This window comes from Lonchura striata, chromosome 6 (assembly GCF_046129695.1).
Source record: "Lonchura striata isolate bLonStr1 chromosome 6, bLonStr1.mat, whole genome shotgun sequence".
NCBI lineage: Eukaryota > Metazoa > Chordata > Aves > Passeriformes > Estrildidae > Lonchura > Lonchura striata.
The window spans coordinates 4,880,866-4,900,171 of NC_134608.1; the positions used below are offsets into that span (position 1 = coordinate 4,880,866).

The 19,306-nt window shown below is 48.0% G+C and overlaps 1 protein-coding gene across 2 annotated transcripts; it reads left to right on the forward strand.

The window, feature by feature from the left end:
- The first annotated feature begins 840 nt into the window (after window positions 1-840).
- On the forward strand, window positions 841-15,807 carry DACT1 (dishevelled binding antagonist of beta catenin 1). 2 transcript variants are annotated; one of them, XM_021547024.2, is made up of 5 exons: window positions 841-1,197; window positions 3,437-3,569; window positions 5,170-5,325; window positions 7,637-9,541; window positions 10,036-15,807. In XM_021547024.2, the coding sequence occupies exons 1-4, from the start codon at window positions 841-843 to the stop codon at window positions 9,493-9,495; spliced, it is 2,505 nt and encodes an 834-aa protein (XP_021402699.2). In that variant the 3' UTR covers window positions 9,496-9,541; window positions 10,036-15,807. The 2 variants fall into 2 exon arrangements, with proteins under 2 accessions (XP_021402699.2, XP_021402698.2); XM_021547023.2 differs by having other exon boundaries at window positions 7,637-15,807.
- Window positions 15,808-19,306: the final 3,499 nt, after the last annotated feature.

The following is a 19,306-nucleotide window of genomic DNA, read 5'->3' on the forward strand; positions in this document are numbered from 1 at the left end:
AGGGCAGCACCCCAGTGCAAGGATTTCCACATTCTCTTCTGCTTTCCACCTCTCCCTCTCCTTACACCCTCATCTCTTCATACCTGGACTTTTTTTCCCCCCAGATGCATCATTTTCGCTCCTGGTCTGTTTAAACAGTGCTTGACTTTAAACTGACAGAGGGCAGGTTTAGATTAGGAATTAGGAAAAAATTCTTTGCTGTGAGGATGTGAGACACAGGTTGCCCAGAGAAGCTGTGGATGCTCCATCCCTGGCAGCTTGCTAGGCCAGCTTGGACAGGGCTTGGAGCAGCCAGGTCTAGCGGAGGTGTCCCTGCCCATGGCACGGGGCAGTTGGAAGGAGGTGTTTTTTAATATCCCAACTCAAACAGTTCTGCGATTCTATAATAATAATAATAATAATAATAATAAGAAGAAGAAGAAGAAGAAGAAGAAGAATTCCATCATCACTCTCTGATGGTCTGTAACTACGCCGTGCAGGGCTCCAGAGGTCACGGACGGAGTTTTTGGGAAGGTCAGCGGTTTGCACTCCCGCATCCTCCACCTTCCCGCACCCCGCGGCGAGAGGTGAGAGGAGGAGGAGGAGGAAGAAGATGAAGAAGCAGCGATGCGACCACGGGCGTGGATCCGCGGCCGGGCGGGGAGGAAGGCGGGCAGGAGGGAGGGAGGAAGGCGGGCTGGAGGCGGGCGGTGGGCGGGCAGGAGGGGCGGCAGCAGCCGGGGAGGCAGCCGGGCGCCCCGCGGACCATTCGCGCCCGGCGGCGGCGGCGGCGGCAGCGCGGGGCTCGGCGCGGTGCCCCCGCGGGCAGGGCTGGCAGCGGCGGCCGCCCCCTCCCCGGCGATGAAGGCGAGCCCCGTGGCGAGCGCCGCGGCGGCGGCGGGGCCGGGGCAGGCGGCGGGGGGACCCGCGGGGGCGCCGCGGGAGCCCGATGCGCGCTGGCGGGAGAAGGGCGAAGCGGAGGCGGAGCGGCAGCGCACCCGGGAGCGGCTGGAGGCCACGCTGGCCGGGCTGGGCGAGCTGGAGTACCTGCGGCAGCGGCAGGAGCTGCTGGTGAAGAGCCTCCTGCTGCGGCGGCCGGCGGGAGCGGGACCCGGGGCGCAGGGCGGCCGCGGGGAGCCGGCGGGAGAGGGGCCGCCGCCGCGCAGCCTGGAGGAGAAGTTCCTGGAGGAGAACATCCTCCTCCTGCGGAGGCAGCTGGTGAGCGGGGGCGGGGGGCGCCGCGGGATGCCGGTGGTGAACGCCGCGGGATGCGGGCGGGGAGCGCCGGGGATGCGGGCGGGGAGCGCCGGGGGATGCGGGCGGGGAGCGCCGGGGGATGCGCGGCCGCTCGGTGCCCCCGTGTCGGTGTGACCGGCGGGTTCTGCCCGCGGAGAGGCGAGAAGGGAGCCGGGAGCCCCCGCGGGCGGCACCCCCGGGCCGCTGTCAGCCCGCCCGGCGCGCAGGTGAGGCGGCGGGCCGGTGACAGCTCGGAGGTGGACGGGTCGTGCCGGTGGCCGCACAGTTCCCGTCGGGTCCCGGAGCCAGGCCGGCGGTGCCGCTTCCATTCATGGCAAGAGAGGCGCCGCCGTTGCCATGAATGGAAGTTGGGAGCCGGCTCCCGGGTCCAGCCCCGAGAGGAGGCAGCGGGCGCTCGGGCACCGGCAGGAGCGGGCCCGTGAAGAAGGGATGCTTTTGTTGGAGGACGCGCTTTGGAGCTGGTGTGGGAAGAGATGGAGGGCGGCATGAAGCGGCAGATCATTTTTCAATGAAAATAGCGTACAGCTGTGCCTGGCGCTCTTTGTGCGCGGCTCAGCATTTGCTTTCACCCGGGGAGAAGTTGGATTGCGTGATTTATTTCCCTGATTTTTTTTCTTTCTTTTCCCCACCCCCCGTTTTTCCTCCTTTCTTTTTTTTTTTTTTTTTTTTTTTCTTATTACCCTTTTGGTTTAGTCAGGTTAGGGTTATTTCCCTTTTAAAAAGATAAAAAGAAATTATGTTTTCTGCTGAAAAGGGGCTGGCTAGCAGCCGAGAGACGTAGTGAAGGACCACGGAATCATTACTCAAAAAAAAAAAAAAGTCGGAGATTTGTGGTAGCGCTTTAATTTGTGCACTTGACATTGCAGATTGGAACCAGATGCGGAGCTGACTGGGGGAGGGGGCGCTGGTGGCAGTAGGTGGCGCAGCGAAGTCATCCCTTGAACCCACCACCTCCTCCAGCCTGGCTGCCAGCCAGCCCTGCCTCCCGCAGGAATGGGGGAGAAGCCTTGGGATCACCCCTTTGCTTCTCCAAAGGATGGCCTTAAACGCCAGCACATCTTCAGCCAGTGCTTGCCAGTGCTTTTCGCATTTGCTCTCCCTTTGCTCAAGGCCAGGCTGGACAGGGATCTGAGCAACCTGGTCTAGTGGAAGTTGTCCCTGCCCATGGCAAGGAGGTTGGAACGAGATGGTCTCTAGGGTTCCTTCCAGCCCAAACCCTTATATGATTCTATGACTGGTCCACTCCCTGGAAAAGATTATCCTGGATTTAATGGGCTCAGAACTAGTCCAGCTATGAGCATCAAACTCATTGAATGTATCAGAGCACCCCTGGGTGCCAGTCAAGTGATGCACTCAAAGAAGCAAAAGTGGATGTACCTTCCTCCTGCCTCCTCCCCTTTCTCCAAAGCCAGAACAATTAAAGGGTATGAAGCTGAACAGATGATGGATAAGCAACATTATAATGCACAGGGGGAAACTGATTGTGTTGACCGTGGGTTAATGAGTGCCTTGCAAAATAATTTCTTATTGCTTATTTTATGCCATCAAATTACCTTCATAAATAGCCTTAAAATTTGTCTTGCAGCAATTTCATACAATTATAATGGGAGAAGAGGAAGAATTACTCTTCCTTCCTGCTGCACTGCAAAACTAATAAAAGGGCTGTGATCCCAGCCCTGGGAATCTTGCTCTCTGGATGGTGGACTCGAAGCTCATAATGTGCAGCAGAACAAGGCGGTTCCCACAGCACAGGCACTTGTTGGCAGAGCTGTTTGGTGCCATTGTGTGAGCAGATGTGATCTCTGAGTAACACCAGTGTGGTGGGGAACGTGCCCTGCTAGGCTGGCACGGCCGTCCTTGCCCGTTCCATGTGCACAGGTCTGCTTGGGCCGTATCACACAATCCAGCTTTGTTCTTCCAGCTGTGGTCAGCACAGCCCCTTGGTCTTCCTGAGCTGTGGAACATGCTCCTCATGCAAAACTGGCTGGAGCAGGCTGGGATGAAGTGCCTGGATAATTTTGCACTGAAGTATTTATCCAGAGAATCCATCTAAAATGTCAGGGCTTTGTTCGGTTTTTATATAAAAGAATATCGACGAGGTGTTTCACAAGGCTCAGACAGAGAAGTCTGTTGGTCCCTGGGACTCCTTCACATCTGCCCCACTGAAGGAGCTGATGTTCTTTGTCCTCTTCTTTTGCAGAACTGCTTGAGGAGGAGGGATGCTGGGTTATTAAATCAGTTGCAAGAGCTGGATAAGCAAATAAGTGATCTCCGCCTGGACGTGGAAAAAACGACAGATGAACACCTGGAGACAGACAGTCGTCCAAGTTCAGGTAAGGGCAGTGCTCAGCAAAATGCAGCCTCCCTTGGGACCTGGAATTAAACTGGCTGTAGATTTTAGTGCTGGAGTTGTCAGTACTGCAGCAGTAAATGTCTACATCTCGTTCACACTCTGATAATTAATTCCTACTAACAGAGTTCACTGACCACTGGAAAGGCTGCTGTTTGCTTCTTTCAGAGGAGCATTTCAAGCTTAATTAGATTTTTAGTGTTTTGGGCATTTGTTTTTTCAAGGCCACCCTCACATTAGTTTGAAAAATTCTAATTGTCCTATATATTAGGGAGGAGGCTGAAGGAAAAATGGTGAAAAGAAGCACCACCATCAGGAAGAAGATATTAAAAGTGGCCATACAGCCAGAAGGGAGCATGGAATCAAACAATTCAATCCTCCAAATACTGAATTTCATCTAATTCTAACTGTGTTAAAGCCAGTAAGTGGTATTTAACTATGGGGAGCCTTTCCTAGAGGCCCCTAGACTTGTTCTGAACACACTAAAATGTGGAGAATCCTCCAAGTAGCAATTGTTGAAGGCGTTGCTGATTTCTAGTCTGACTCTGACTCGTTCCAGCACTGATATTTTTATATCCTTTTCTCCCCTAAAGAAAGGTCTTTTCTTCCTCTTGGAGGTGCTATACAGTATAATTCCTGGCTTTTATTTGATGAGCTAAACAGGTCAAGTTCTTGAAGTCATTCATTTTAAGGCATTTTTCCAAGCTCCTAAATAGCTTGGTGGCCTCTTTCCAATTTTTAGCTTTGTTTTAAGCACACTGGATTCAAGCACTGGGCTCACCATTCCAGTGTTTCTTACCAGAGCCATGTAGACTGCTGAAGTCATTTCCCTGCTGCTATTCATTAGCCTCTTTGTACATCCAACAATCTCATTAGCTGTTTTTTTTTTTTTTTTTGCCATATCATTAAGCTTGATTGAGCTCCTTTTCCACGCTGACTAAGCCCTTTCTAGGATTATTGTTTTCCAGGATGCATCCCCATTGTGTAGGCATGCTCTGCATTCCTTATTCCTAAACATACAATTTAAATTTTGGTTGTGGTGTGTCATATTAACTTGAGTGGTCCCAGTTTACCAGGAAATTTAATTTGATGTGTCTGCACATTATTTGCCATTTTTCTTCCTTCCTGTCATGCACAAATATTATGTTTATCTCCAGAACTTTGAGGAAAGTAATGGATAGCACTGGGCCCAACACTTTTGTAGTTAAGTAATAGTTGGAGAGTATGTCTTGGAAGTATAACACTCTATTAAATGAGTGAGCTGCCAAACACAGCCTGGATCCTTGTTGCTAAAATCTGAAAATCCTTGTAAAGGTTAGAACCCCAACCCTTGTAAAGTTAAAAAAAAAATCCATATGCTAAGATAAGTTCTGGTATTTTAAGTGCTTTACTTTTAAACAGAGTAATTTCATGGCAATAAGGATATTACTAAATTGTTGGCTGTTTTTGGGGTGACTGAATGAAATCCCATAACTACTTGTGTTGGAGTAAGCCAACTCAAACACTTGACTGCCTTTCTAGGGACACAAATAGTAACTTTGTGTAGACATAACTAATATAAATCCAAACTCTTATTTTTATAGGGTTTTATGAGCTGAGTGATGGAGCTTCTGGATCGCTTTCCAATTCATCTAACTCTGTCTTCAGTGAGTGTTTATCCAGTTGCCATTCTAGCACTTGCTTTTGCAGCCCTTTGGAGGCAACACTGAATATCTCAGATGGACGCCCTAAATCTGCAGGTATAGTAAAAGCAGGTCGAGTACACCCTACTCCAGGAGGTGGCTTTGGCTTTGGAAATACTGCCTCAGGAGTACCTGGGTTGGATTAACCCTTCTTCCTTTCATGTGCCATGTTATGCTCTGAAAAGATCCCAGTGCCTCTCACATACATGGGTCATAAGGCAGGGCTGTTTGCCCTCCACTGCTCCAGCTCTGCACATGAATATGTCACTCTAAATACGTACAAATGGCATGTGAAGATCTGACAGCTGCTCTACCCAGCAGAGGGCAGTGGTACCTGTACACAGAAACACATCAATCGGCTGATTTCTCTTGCTTTAGAAAATTATTTTAAGTGAATAGCAATAATTAACGATAGCTCTTAGCCATGTCAGCATTAAAGTCACAGAGTAAGGAGCTGGCTACAGGTTTTAGGGGTCAGGGTACATATGTTTAAGCAGTAATTTTGTCAATTCTGATGGTCCTTGACCCCCGGGTGAGCATGGTGAGGTGTGTTCTGTATTTATATAGTATAGACAGATAGACATCATGAACAGGCCAGGTACATTTTGTCTCTTTGGCAAAGAGCTGTGAACTTTCCTTGGACACCAGTCTGAAGATGCAAGCCTTGATTTGTGGGATGGTTCAATAGGAAAGCCTCCTCTGTTCTCCAGAAGAGACTCTTCAATAGGGCTGTTGTGATCCAGTGTTACTGACTGCAGACATTTTCTAAAGGTTTAGCTCATTCTGGGCTGAGGAGGATGATTCCAACCACAGTATTTCCACTTTGCATTCTGCTCTTTAAGGTTAACTTACAGTGATTTGTTGTGAATCAAGGGCAGAATAATTCATGCTCTTCTGTTTCTGAACTGGGAAAATGCAGCCTGGAATACATTCATTCTGAGATGCTGACAAGTCCTCTAAGTTTTCCTGTGAGCAGTTTGAGGTAATTTAATGCTCCCTGTTGTAAGGTATATGTGATCTTCATGGGCCATACATTAAAAAAAGGAAAAAACCCACACAAGGAATTGCAGCTGATTGCATTGCTCTTTTTTCTGTATCCACCACAGAAACCTAAAGCTCTCATTATTGAGAGCTCATAAGTGACAGTCTCACTTTTGGGGATGAAGTTTCACAAACTAACAAATTTCAAAAATATCTTTTTGCCAACATTCCTTGAAGCCAACATAGAGTATAGGAAATGTAGGAAAACTGAGAGATTATCTGGAGGAAGTTTATGGTCTTAACTTCCCTGTTCTTCCTCTCCTGCTCACACAGGAACATCATCTCTATCAGCAAATTTCACCAATGCCCATGAGACCTCTTTGAAATAAGCCTTAGATAAGTGATGAGCGCTGAGCATTCCAATTGGAGTACCCTGGCTGAAGTTTCCAGCCCAAGGGCAGAAAACAGGACTGGCAGAGGATCATTTAGATTGTACCCCCACCCAAGAAGACAAGAGCAACTTAAGCTTAAAAAATAATAATAATCTTGGGTGTTTGGGTGGAAGACCTGCTCTTAAGGTTGCTTGCCTCTCCAGTAAGCTCCTTAGCCATTAAATCTGACTCATGCATCGTGAAACGCACTGGATTTCTCTGGCAGACCTCTCTTTGCAGAGCCAAGGCTAGGATGTCAGCTGGATTGACCTGCACTCCTTGTACTTGTGTGAAAACATGAACCTATTTCCCATTCTTTAACCCCTTATCATTAAAAAGGAGCATCTGTTATTATTATTAGCATTGCTATAAATATTATTATAATAATTGTAGTAACAATAATAAAAAAACCAATAAAATTAAGTCTGGATTTTTTTTTCCTGACCCGAGAAATGCTTGAAAAAATCCAGAAGTGAAATTCATCAATAAGCTACAAGGATTAATTGTTCTTTTGTCTGTATTTTTTATGTTTCTCTTTGCATTTAAAATTCATATGTGCTGAGGCCTGCAGAGAGTTTCACAGGTGACTGTGTAACAAATAAAGAAACCCTTGCAGACTTCTGGGTGGCTTGAAAGGAAGATAGGAAGATCTTAACAACCTGGGCACAGGTTTGAAACCAATGTACACATTCTCATTAAGGCTGTGATTTTTATTGTTTTAACCATGTAGTCCTAGTGGGGTAAATCCCACATAGATGCAGTGACAGGGAGACCCACAGAAGGATAATGCTGCTTTTTGTGTTGCTTGAACAGCACCCCTGGCTGCAAAATTGCTGCTGCTGTAGTTAAAGCTTTGCATCGCGTGCCTAGATGGACCGGCGTCCTTGGCAGCACATTAAAAACGTAGCACAGCTGTCCCTGGCAGGCTCTCTAAACTCTCCTAAAATGCCTTTCAGATCTCATAGGCTGGATGGACTATAATAAGGAAGGCCAGCATGAGGACCAGACCGCAGGCTCTGTCTGTCGCTCTTTATCCACACCGCACTCAAATTCCCTCGATGTCGTTGCAGATGTACATCCCAAGTACCAGTGCGATCTGGTGTCTAAAAACGGGAACGACATCTACCGCTACCCCAGCCCGCTCCACGCCGTGGCTGTGCAGAGCCCCATGTTCCTTCTCCCCGTGACTGAGAACCCCCAGCGAGAAGAGGAGAGGCTGGCTTGCGATATGAGTGACGTTTGCACCCCATCCGAAACGGACTCGGGACAATCCGCCAGCGCCTTCCCCCCGCAGAGCTCCTGGCCGGCTCCGTGCCCTTCCACCAGCAAGAGGATAGACAGCTACATCTTAAGCCTGGTTCAGAAAAAGACTCACGCAGTAAGGACTAACAAACCCCGGACGAGTCTCAACGCCGATGCCACCAAAGGGATCTTGAGGCATGGGAGCATGTGCGTCCGGCAGCCGGCAGCGATGGTGGCCCACGGCAACGTGGTGAACCTGAAGAGCTCCAAGCCGGTGTGTTTGCCTCCCGGTGGGGCCCCTGCTCCGGACCACACGGCTCCCTCCCCGCTAAAGCAGAGGCCCAGGGAGCCGGCTGGGGAGCAGCTGGAGGGTAGGAAGGCTCCTTTGCCGGCAGCTTTCCCACCCAGCACAACAACGGAGCTCCAGAGCAAGCACCTGCCCCGGGGCGTCAAACCAGCACCGCCGGAGCTCGGCCGCAGCACCGCGGCCGCGGCCGGGGATGCCCCCAAGGAGAACGGCCAGCTCTTTGCTGCATCTCCCAAAGAGACCCCAGGGAAGGCGGTGGTGCTGCAGCCAGAGAACAGGGTCAGCCAGCCTCCCAAAAAGATCCTGTTGAAGAGCAGCTTGCAGGCAGCTCGCTCCTCGTCACCGGCTGTCGAGGAGAGGCCTGCGCTGGATTTCAAAAGCGAGGGCTCTTCCTCGCAGAGCCTGGATGATGGGCTGCTGGTGAACGCCCAGTACATCCCGGCCCAGCAGCAAAGCATGAAGCTTCACAAAGGCACCCGGAACGTCAAGATTTTGAAAAGCTCCGCGTTGAAACACAGGTCCCACCTTGCCAACGGGGTGGAAAACAGCTCGCAGACCTTGAGGGAGAAAGCCAAACTGGTCGGCAAGAAGTGCCGCTTTCCTGAGGAATTGGATACAAATAAGAAACTGAAAAAGCCCTCGTCGCGGGGGAAGAGAGGCGGCGGGCTGCCGCTGGAGCCGAGCCTCCCGGGCCGGCAGGCCGGCCTGCACCGATCCGCCCTCCGCTCCCACGGGCACGGCCGGGAGGTTGTGGTGGCCAAGCCCAAACACAAGCGTGCCGACTACCGCCGCTGGAAGTCCTCGGCCGAGATCTCCTACGAGGAGGCCCTGCGGAGGGCAAGGAGGAACCGGCGGGAGGGCGTGGGGGTCTACTCACAGGTGCCCCTGCCCTACGTCAGCCCCTACGCCTACGTGGCCAGCGACTCGGAGTACTCGGCCGAGTGCGAGTCCTTGTTCCACTCCACCGTGGTGGACACGAGCGAGGACGAGCAGAGCAACTACACCACGAACTGCTTTGGAGACAGCGAGTCAAGCCTGAGCGAGGTGGAGTTCGTAGGGGAGAGCACGACCACCAGCGACTCTGATGAGAGCGGGGGCCTGATTTGGTCCCAGTTTGTCCAGACACTCCCCATCCAAACGGTCACGGCGCCGGAGCTGCATGAAAATGCGGCCAAGGCCTTTGTCAAAATCAAAGCCTCCCATAACCTCAAGAAGAAGATCCTCCGCTTTCGGTCAGGCTCCCTGAAGCTCATGACGACCGTCTAGTGAGGTGACTTGGTGGAATGTATCTGCTTCTGCTTTTGGAAGCAAGGTGCTTTTTTTTGTACATATTCCCACAGATTTTTTTTTTTTTTTAATACAAATATTTAAAACTTAAGGTAAATTATGTCACTTGTCTTCAGAACTTGGGTGGATACTAGTGCCTTTTATGTGGAAATAAAAGACCGTTACACTTGTTTAAAAAAACCCAACAACACAACACTGCCATTTCAGTGGTGAGCAGCCTCCAGCGCGTGGTGTTAGAAGGCTTTGAGAAAAGGCTAAAATGTTTCTGGGAATGGATCTTCCTTGACTAGTTTGTCCACTTTTGGGTCTTATACAGGATATCAACACCTTAGGGTCATAAGTTTGTAGGGAATAAAGGGGAGGGAGTGAGGGTGGTTCTTTATGGTTTTGCTTGTCCCTTTCTGCTGCTGCTGTTGCCACATCTTGAACTTTTTCCTTCTGATACTCTGGTCTGTTTTTTTTTTTTTTTTTCTTTTCTTGTTGATTCTCTTCTTGAAACTCACTCCTGTCCTCCCCCAGCCTTCCCCACCAGGAAAGGGCTCCTGTTCAATCTGTGTCCGAGGTTAAGTCGCCTTCCCTGGAGTGCACTCTGCTCCAATCTCCTGGGAGTCCCACTGCGGATGGTGGTGGTGTCCAGAGTAAACTGCAGCTGGAGCAGCTGACCAAGGCTTAGTAACTTCATTATATTGTGTAAAACTGCTTTTGAAAAAGAAAAAAAAATCCATATGCATGTCACGTGCATGAGTATCAGTAGTTTTAATATTCCTGTTGATGTCCAATTTACTGTACATCATCAATGGCTGTTTTTATATATATATATATATATATATCATTGTGTAAATTAATATAACACATCTTACGCTGTAATAAACAGTCTGTTTTAATACTTTTTAAAGTTTGTTACATTGGTGCAGACCCAGTCAGTGCTTTTATATTGGTGTTCTCACCACTTAGATGTCTCCTGATGTGACCTAATAACATTCCTTGCAAGAAAAAAAGGGGCAAGTGTAAAATGCTGCTGTGGATGTGACTTGTGCATTGAGGGAATTGGCTTGTTACAGCTTCTCTTGTTCTTCTCGTGGCTTGCATTTTTCCAGGGGCAAGGTGGGATTTAGGGGCTCAGAGGCATCTTGAGGCATCAGGTTGTTGCTGATGGACAGCTCATGTTTCAGAGCAGATGGAAGCAGAACATTAATCCTGCTCTCTGTCTGGGTTCTTGCAGACTTTGGTTAGTAGAGCACAGGGGCAGATGGTTGGTTTCTGATACCAAATCGATCTGTGGGACACAACAGGTGTCCCCATGGAACGTCCACTAAGTGAATCCCCAAGAGCTGTGTGCTCTGGGAGCTGGGCTGGGTTGAGGAGAGCGTAGGCTGCCTGCCCATGGTGCCCTTTGTAGCTGTTGGCTCTGTTACAGCCCTAGCAGGGTCATGGAACTGGGCCACCCACTGGAATCTGTCTCAGGTTTTCCCATGGGACTGGAGGGGAGTCTGGCAGCAAAGGAGAAAGGAGCCCTCCTCTCCGTAGGCAGCACTGCTTCCATTCACAACAAAAGCTTTGCAGCTGCCTGGTGGGAAGCTTGGAGGTTTTGGGCAGGTTGAGCTGGTTGCTGCAGGTTCATCTTCTGCTTTGGCATCCACAAAGCAATGGACAAACAACTGGAGTGGGTGCTGTGGCTGGTGTGGATTTCAGGGATGTGTGTGCAGCCTGTCCATTCTGTAGCAAGGTCTGAGCAGAGCTTTCCTTTGTGGTTCCTCTGTGTCCTTCCTGCTGTCACCCACCTGAAAGGCAGAGCAGGTTTTTTTCCCCCAGGTTTCCTTGCATCACAAATGTGGGAAGGAAGGATCCACTCAGAATTAAACATCTCAGGGAGCAGCGTCTGAGACAGTGGGAACACTTTTCCTAAGAGACACATTTTATTTTTTAATCTGCAGCATAGGAAATTCCTATTTATAATGTCGCATACTATTATTTTCCTATTTGTGGTTTGTTTGTTTGTTTTATAAGGAGTAGAAAATCAGTTTCTGTAAGGGTTTTGCAGTACATCACCAGGCTGTGGATTGAGTGACCCAGAAAGTCCTTGCACTTCCCCCTCCCATGAAACAGCAAAAGCTGTAACTCCCTTTATCTGCTCAAAGCTCTCCTGTTACTTTATACATGGAAAGGCAGCCTGTACATATATATATTTGTATATATATGTGTGTGTGTGTGTATGTATAAAAAAATTATACATTGGTTTAGAATTATTAATTCAGAAATTGCTGGACAAAGGCTGCCACTACAGAGAGGGGAGAGAAGTAATGTTTGTTGTTAAATATGGCATTACTGAGGCTAAGCAACAGCTTAGAACCATCCCATTAATAACTGATGTGTGTTACATCAAACAAAGGGAATGTCTTGTGGAAGCTGGTAGTTTCTTTCCTAGAAGATCTCTTAATCATGCCACGTAATCTCTCTTTGAGCGAGAAAAACGTGCAAATCCCTGTAAATCTCCTCAAAGGTGTGGAAGAGCAGCAGAGAGGATCCTCAGCCGTGCACTCCCTCTGGCTGTAAAGGAGCTGCTGGTGGAAGGACAAACCAACGCCCAGTAGCATTGGGATGATGAGTTTTTAATTGCAGTGCTATAGCAGATTGCCTTGTACTGAGTGAGGGAGGCTGGCTTTCAAAAGTGAGCTGCTGAATGGTTTCTTTTCAGATAATTGAGTAAAAAAAGAAAATAAAATAACCACCTAAATATTGCTAAGACTGGATCAGCTGCAGCCACTCTATTCTGCAGCTCTCTTGTTGAATAGCTTAATACCAGACTTGGAAATGGGCTGATGGTATCTCCCTCTTAATTGCATCCGAGTCTTTTCAGTTTGGGGAAGGAATTTTCCTTTTCTTACATGATTTAGGTAAGCATTCAGAATCCTTTATCCAGGCCTAGCTTTTTCTATCAACACCCAACCCCCTATTTTTTTTTTTCCCCTTTTTTTAATAACAGATCTTAGCAGTGCTGGAAAAGTACTTTATATGGTCCCAATACACAACACACATTCTCATCTCTGGTTCTGATTTAGGAAACACATCTGAGTTAGTAAGTTTTTGCAACGTTAGGTTGAAAAACATCTGCTTGTCTTGGAGACCAGTTGAATATCTGGCACTTCTTTAAGCTACCTGGCTTTCCAGCTTCACAGCTTGCCAGTGTATTTTTCATGATGTTCACTTTTTAATTATCCCCAGTGTTTATGGTTGTTTTTGGAAGTCTGAAGCAGGAACATTTCATTGCACTGGGAGCTGTTTCAAGGTGGGGGTAGGTGGTAGAGGGATTGGGATTAGGTATCCCTATGCTCCTTATGTGCAGGAAAGTACAGGAGCATAAAGGAACACGAGCAGAGCCCTTTGAGCTGGATTCCTTGTGGTTCAGATAACTCAGTGTTTCTGCACACCTCTGGAATACCATCACTCCCACTGTGGAAATCAGCACCACACACTGAGGGGATGAGCATATCCCTGGGCTGTCTGCCTTCCAGCAGGCTTTCTGGGTCTATCCTCTGCTTCCCCCACCCCAGCCACCAGCTGTGGGTCAGCAAATAAAGAATCAAGCTGTGTCTGGTGTGTGCGGGGTCAGGGAGAGGCTCTGGCGTGGTGCCCAGACGTCCCAACTGCGTGGGGCCCCTGCCTTGGACCTCCTGCTTGCCGTGAGAAATCCAAAGTGCCTGTGGAGCAAGGGCTCAGACAGCTGCCTCTGAGGGAAAGGAGGAGTGGAGAGTCCCATAAATAGAGTGCTCTGATCCTGGTGCATCTGCATGTCCAGAAGAAGTGGGAAGAGGAGGTGTTTTCAGCCCAACACCTCGCTCAGTAAGTTAGACTGGACTAAATGGAGTCCTCCCAGGGACTCTGCCTCATTTCTTCCAGAAATCTTCCAGATCTGACCAAGTCCTGTAGGAATTGGGGACAAGAGATGAGCTTCCATTCCTCAGGACTGGGCTTGGCCTTCCACAGCACAGCCCCTGCTTGCAGAGAGCCTGTAGGTCCCAGCCCTTTGCAGCTTTCCTGCTCCTGGGGCTTCAGCAGGAATCTGTCCATTCCTTACAAGTTCTGCTTTTCTCATGGCTGGATAAGCACCGAAAACAGATTCTCCACGACAGTCCTGTGCCTTCAGTAATCCCAAATCTGTTTGTTGGCTCAGAGGATGGTCAGGCACTCCTCAGGTGGCAGCCAACCCTGAGGGACCTGCACCCATTCCTGTCACAAAGGGCAGCAAAGGCTTTGATGAGCCGTGGTGGCCACTTGGCAAGTGACTCACCACACTGGGCATGGCTTTCCCCAGGCTCGTGGTTCTTCTTACAAGAGGGAACAAGGACATTTTTGAGGAAGCAGAAACAGCTAAATACATTTTTAACAGCTAACTTCAAAGTATGTACCTCTGGAGTAGCCAACAAAAATAAATATGACTGAGCTGCTAATACAAAAAACTGAACATTTCTCAGTTTAACATTACAGATGGAGAACTGTGGTGAGAAACAATTGATGCTGGAGCATATCCAGAGAAGGGCAATGGAATGGATGAAAAGACTGGACTAGAGCAGAAGTCTTGAGACAAGTGGCTGAGGGGGCTGGGAGCCTCAGCCTGGAGAAAAGGAGGCTTAGGAGAGACCTTATCACCCTCTACAACTCCCTGGAAGCAGGGTGGAGCCAGGTGGGGTTGCTCTCTTTTCCCAATTAACATGCAGTAGGATGTGAGAAAATGGCCTCAAGATGCACCAGGAGAGGTTTCGTTTGGATATTAGGAGAAAATTCTTCACTGAAAGGATGTTCAGGCATTGGAATAAGCATCCCAGGGAAGTGATGGAGTGACCATCCCTGGAAGTGTTTAAAAATAGTGGCACTTGGGGACTTGATTTAGTGGTGAACAAGGTGGTGCTTGAGTTAAAAGTTGGACTTGATCTTAGAGGTCTTTTCCAATCTTAACTATTCTATGAGTTGCTTTGGGGTTTGAAGATTCACACAGTTCTGGAATGAGGGAAGATACATAAAAACCATAGGGATCTGTTTAAAAGGGATACTAGAAAGTGCTTTTTTATACAGCAGGGAATTTGTTTCTGCTGGGAATAGTGAGATGGATGTAACATCAGCACGTTCGGAGGGAAAGAGAAAGTAGGGATGGATGTGCTCTACCAGTGATTGTGGGTGCTAGGAAGAGTGTGAGGTGACTGGACTGCAAACAGTGGCCAGGCTTGTGTGCTCCTCCTCAACACAGTCTTTTCCTGCAGCTGCTGAAGCATCATTAGCTGGGGCAGATGCACCATCCTGCTGGCCCAGCAGACCATTTCCTGTGCTCCTCTGATCTTGAAGTTACTAATGAGAGTTGTCTTGGCAATTGAATTTTCCTCACTCTAATATTTATTAGTCTTTTGCCCTCCCAATTTCTGCTGAAGGTGAAATTTGCATTGCTTTGCCAAGAAGGTCACTTTCCATGCTTGGCTGATGGTGACATGCTTTTATCCAGACTATGGACACATGGGTCTGGTCACTCTTGTCCTCTGGCACAATTAATCCATCCACCCTTTCAGGCAGGCACTCTAAATCTTCTGTGATGGTGAACATTAACCTCTGTACCACAAATATGGTTATGGACACAATCCATGTGTGTTCCTCATGACTTCAGTCCATAAATGAATCTACCTTGGGAGTCACTGTTGGGCAGCAGTTTTGCACCCTGCAGTTGCTTATAAACTGCAGGAAAAGCTGCTGACCTACAAACCAAATGAGCCATCCTAGAACCTGAGTACCTCCACTGCTCTTTTCCTTGGGAATTTGCTGTCCTTGGAGAGTTTTTCTCTTCATCTGACTGTGTCTCCACTTGTGCCTTGGTTTGGAGCAACAGAGCAGTCTGGAAGTGTGTCTCATGGTCATCTCCACTTGACCAGTGCTGGTTGGGGCAGCAGAACAGTTTTTGGAGCACACTGGTAGAACACTGACCCAGAGGCAGGGCAGATGTGCTTCCCCCTGAGCAGGGAACTGGGGATATGACCCAGTGATGGGTGCCTGGAATAGCTTCCAGTCAAAAATGGGCAAGCTTAGTCCAAATGACATTGGGGACCAGTTTAAGTCTAGGCTGAAGTAAACACTTGAATTTTGTACATTGTTCTTGTGGGGACCTCAGTTTGGATCTGCTCCTTTAATTCCTTTCATGCTGTGTGACTTGATGTAAACAGAGCCTCTCTCTCAGTTAATGGCCTTTGTTTCCATGCTGTATTCCTTTAAGATCAATAAAGTGTATTAACATTAACAACTTGATTTCACTGAGCCAAGCTCTGAAAATCTGGATTTTGTTTGTTTTAAATGAGTTGTAAGTCCTGGGAACTAATATTTCCTTAACAATACCAAAGGAAAACCTTGACTTGGACTCTGACCTCATGATGGGGTTCATGCCATCAAGCTTTGGAAGTAAATTGTTTTATACCCCCTTTAAAAGGTCAAGTCTTCTGTGGTCAAGGGGCAGGAAGCTGGAAAATTTGCAACTTGTTGAAAAATGTGTTCCCTGTGTCTCCTTATGAGCTTCATGCCCTCAGAAATGAGATTTTCACAAAGAGGGGAGGTATGAGGTACAGGTAGGAGAAGGACCTAATCAATCTTAATCTCTGAAGTGCTCATGCAGTAAGTGTTTAAGCATGTGATTAAGCCCATTCTTACTCAGCGAAGCATTTCAGCACACGCTTTGGGGTGAATTAGGCATGTGCTCAGGAATGCTGGATCAAGGTCACCAAGCCTTCCAAGAGTCCCATGCCTGTTTGTACAAACTGTCCCAATGACTTTTTTTGGCCCATGTTGGAAGGAACTCCCTGCTCTTCCTTAAAATCCAGACTGAAAATCCAGTTTCACCATGGGTGAATTCAAATTGTTAGTTTGAATTTGGGAGAAGCAGTGCCTTGAGTCCTTGATTTAAGCAGTAGTAGCAAGGAGGAGAGCTTTTAAAGGAAGAAATTAATTTTGTTGTGTTTGAGGACACAGAGCTAAAACCACTTCAATTCTATGAATAAATGTGTTTTGTCCTCTGTATCAGTAGCAGGACTTTTTGTAAACCCTGGGAATGGCACTTGGGAAGTGACAGAATGACCTTTTCTGTATCTGCTCCCTTCTCTTTGCCTGGATGCCCAGGAAGAGCTGGGAAAATGAGGCAAGCACAAACACCAAATGTGGAGGGTCTGGAGCCCCACTCATTCATCTGCCTGGCTAATCCAATTTTAATCCCAGTTTCAGGCAGTGAGATTAACAAAACAGCAGGATCTCTGGGCTAGAGAGCAGAACGAGAAAGCAGAGAGGGTAACTTTGTCTGGCTTCAAAGGAAAGATGCAGTTCAACTGAGCAAGCAGTAGAGGCAAGGGAATGGTTAGAGGTTTGCCTTCTCTTCCCAGACACATTATTTACAGTGGTTTGGTTTTCTTTTGGAAGGGTCCTCTGTAAAAGGAGATGTTCCCAGCGTTTCTGAGGGTTAGACTTGTATCACATTACAGTTTTCTTTCCTGGACTCTTGACTGACACGATTTCCTGGAGTTGCTCTTCTCTCGGGAAGGTGAACTCAGGAAAGAGTAGGTGTTTGCTAAAAATCCAGAGTCTTGGAAAGCAGAATCATGGTGATGGTCTTTTTGTTCTAGACATAAGGTCAGTCTTCAGTGCTGCATCATTCTCTGCATCTCCCAGTGCAGGGCAATGGCTGGGAAAGGAGTGGGAGAGGAAATCCATCAGCTTTGATAAGAGAGAGGTCTGTAAATCCTGTTGGAGCAGCTTGCAGAGGCCATGGCAGGAGCCACAGGAGCTGTGCCAGGCGAGTGGCCATCCCACCTGGTGGGCAGTGAGGTCAAGGGCAGTGTTGGCCACTGACCTGGATTTCCTGATCCCTGCCTTTGCTTAAGCCACCTTCCTGCCTCCAGGCTACAGCAGACAGCGTGTTCATCCTGGTGTTTCCTTTACTGCTTTTTTTTCTTCCTTGTGAAATAAATTGTGGCTTGGCATTAAAGCCCGAGTGCTGAATGAAAGTGAAGTTCTGGCTTGTTTCTCCTGTCAAACGCCTCATGAGAGTGTTTTCCTTGATGTTCAGTTGCTTGGAAGGGAGAGATGTGATCCTTTTCTCATCTGCAACATATCCATGTTTTTTTACAGGTGTCTTCTGAGTGGTTTGTATGGGACAACAAACACATGGAGGTAACACATCACTGTCTTCAACACTGTGGGACACCCTGCAGCAACCCTATAGCTGCACAATCCACAGCTACCCCAAAGTATTTTTCTCTGACAGGAATATTGGGATTGAGAGGTTTGGATCTGACTGATCCTGCCTGAAGCCCATCAGGGCTTAGGGTGAAGATGCTCATGCAGGGAGAGAAGGAAGCACACTCAGAAGTGTTTATTATTGCTATTAAATGACAAGCTCCCTTTCCTTCCCCTCCCCTTCCCTGCCATGGAGATAGGGATCTCTGCTGTGGTTCCTGCTGGTTTCTTTTTCCTGTGTTGATCACAGTGAGACTTGCTGCCTTTGAAGGATGGTCTCAGCCCTGAGAGAGGCTTTTATTGCTGAGCCACTGACATTTGATTCAGAGCATGTGTCTTCTCCTGGGCCCTTTGCAGATGCCCACTGTCACCCTGGGTAGGTTTCTTGGGCTCACAAAGATGTTAATTATTCATTACAGAAATACGAAACAAACATTAATTTCATATTTAACAACAAAGAAAAAGGCAAGTGGAGAGCCGTGCTTTCTTTTTGTTGTGTTCCCACCCTTTATTAGCTGCTCAACACAATCATCATAATATGGACAGGAAGCACAGCAAAGTGAAAATAATAAATCACCCTCCCTAAATGTATATCAGAGTTAATGGATTTGTGTGGGGCACAGAAACAAAATGCCTTTTGTCCTGCCAAAAGATCCTCACTGGCACTGATCTAAAAACCCAAATAATTTACTGATCCACAGCTAGGAGAGATGGTAAAATGGACAAAGTGTCCCTGTGCCAGAAACTGATTCCTCTGGCTGCTGGATGCACTCCTCTTCCTGTTGACTGGTTCTGAGGCTGTTTTCTTGGTGGTCAGGGCTGCATTCAGAAACTGCTTCTGCTGCACTGATGAAAAGGCCACTTTTGTGAGTAAACATCCTAATAAACAGGTCCTGACAGATGGTTTGTTGCTCAAGCCCTGCAGAACCCTTCAGCTGGTGTCAGGGTCTCCCGCAGATGTTTCCCAGGAGAACTTCCCCACGGCTGCTCAGGAGCTCTCAGCTTTCACAGCACGTCCGGCTGCATCCCAAGGAGGAGCCTCACTGCTTGTTCAACACCTTGCAGGTATTTCTTGGGAACAACAGGCTTCCAGAAACATGTTTCCCACAGTACAGATAAATTTAGGCTCCCAGTGGAGCCTGTTGGTGGCTGAACAAGGCAAGCAAAGGTGTCTGGGCACAGTGGATGCTGCTGCTGCTGTCACTTGGTCTGTGAGCAGTGAGAAATGTTTGGTGCTACATGAAGCAGAACAAGACACTTTTAAATATCTTTCAGTCCCTTTTGTTTTGGTATTGCTTCATATCAATCTTTCCAGATTCTGTCCCCATATTTTCTAGCAAATCAGAGAATAAATGTCACTTAGGCATTGATTTCTCCAAGTGAATCTCTTCTTTTTGCCCTATTTCCTTTGTCTGAGTTTGCTGAACTGCTCTGAGCCCCATGACACTGTAGTTACAATATCAGGTGTGCAGTCTTCAGGCAGATCAAATATTTCCATTAGATGGACAAATACAGACATTTTACCTCATTCTCCTCC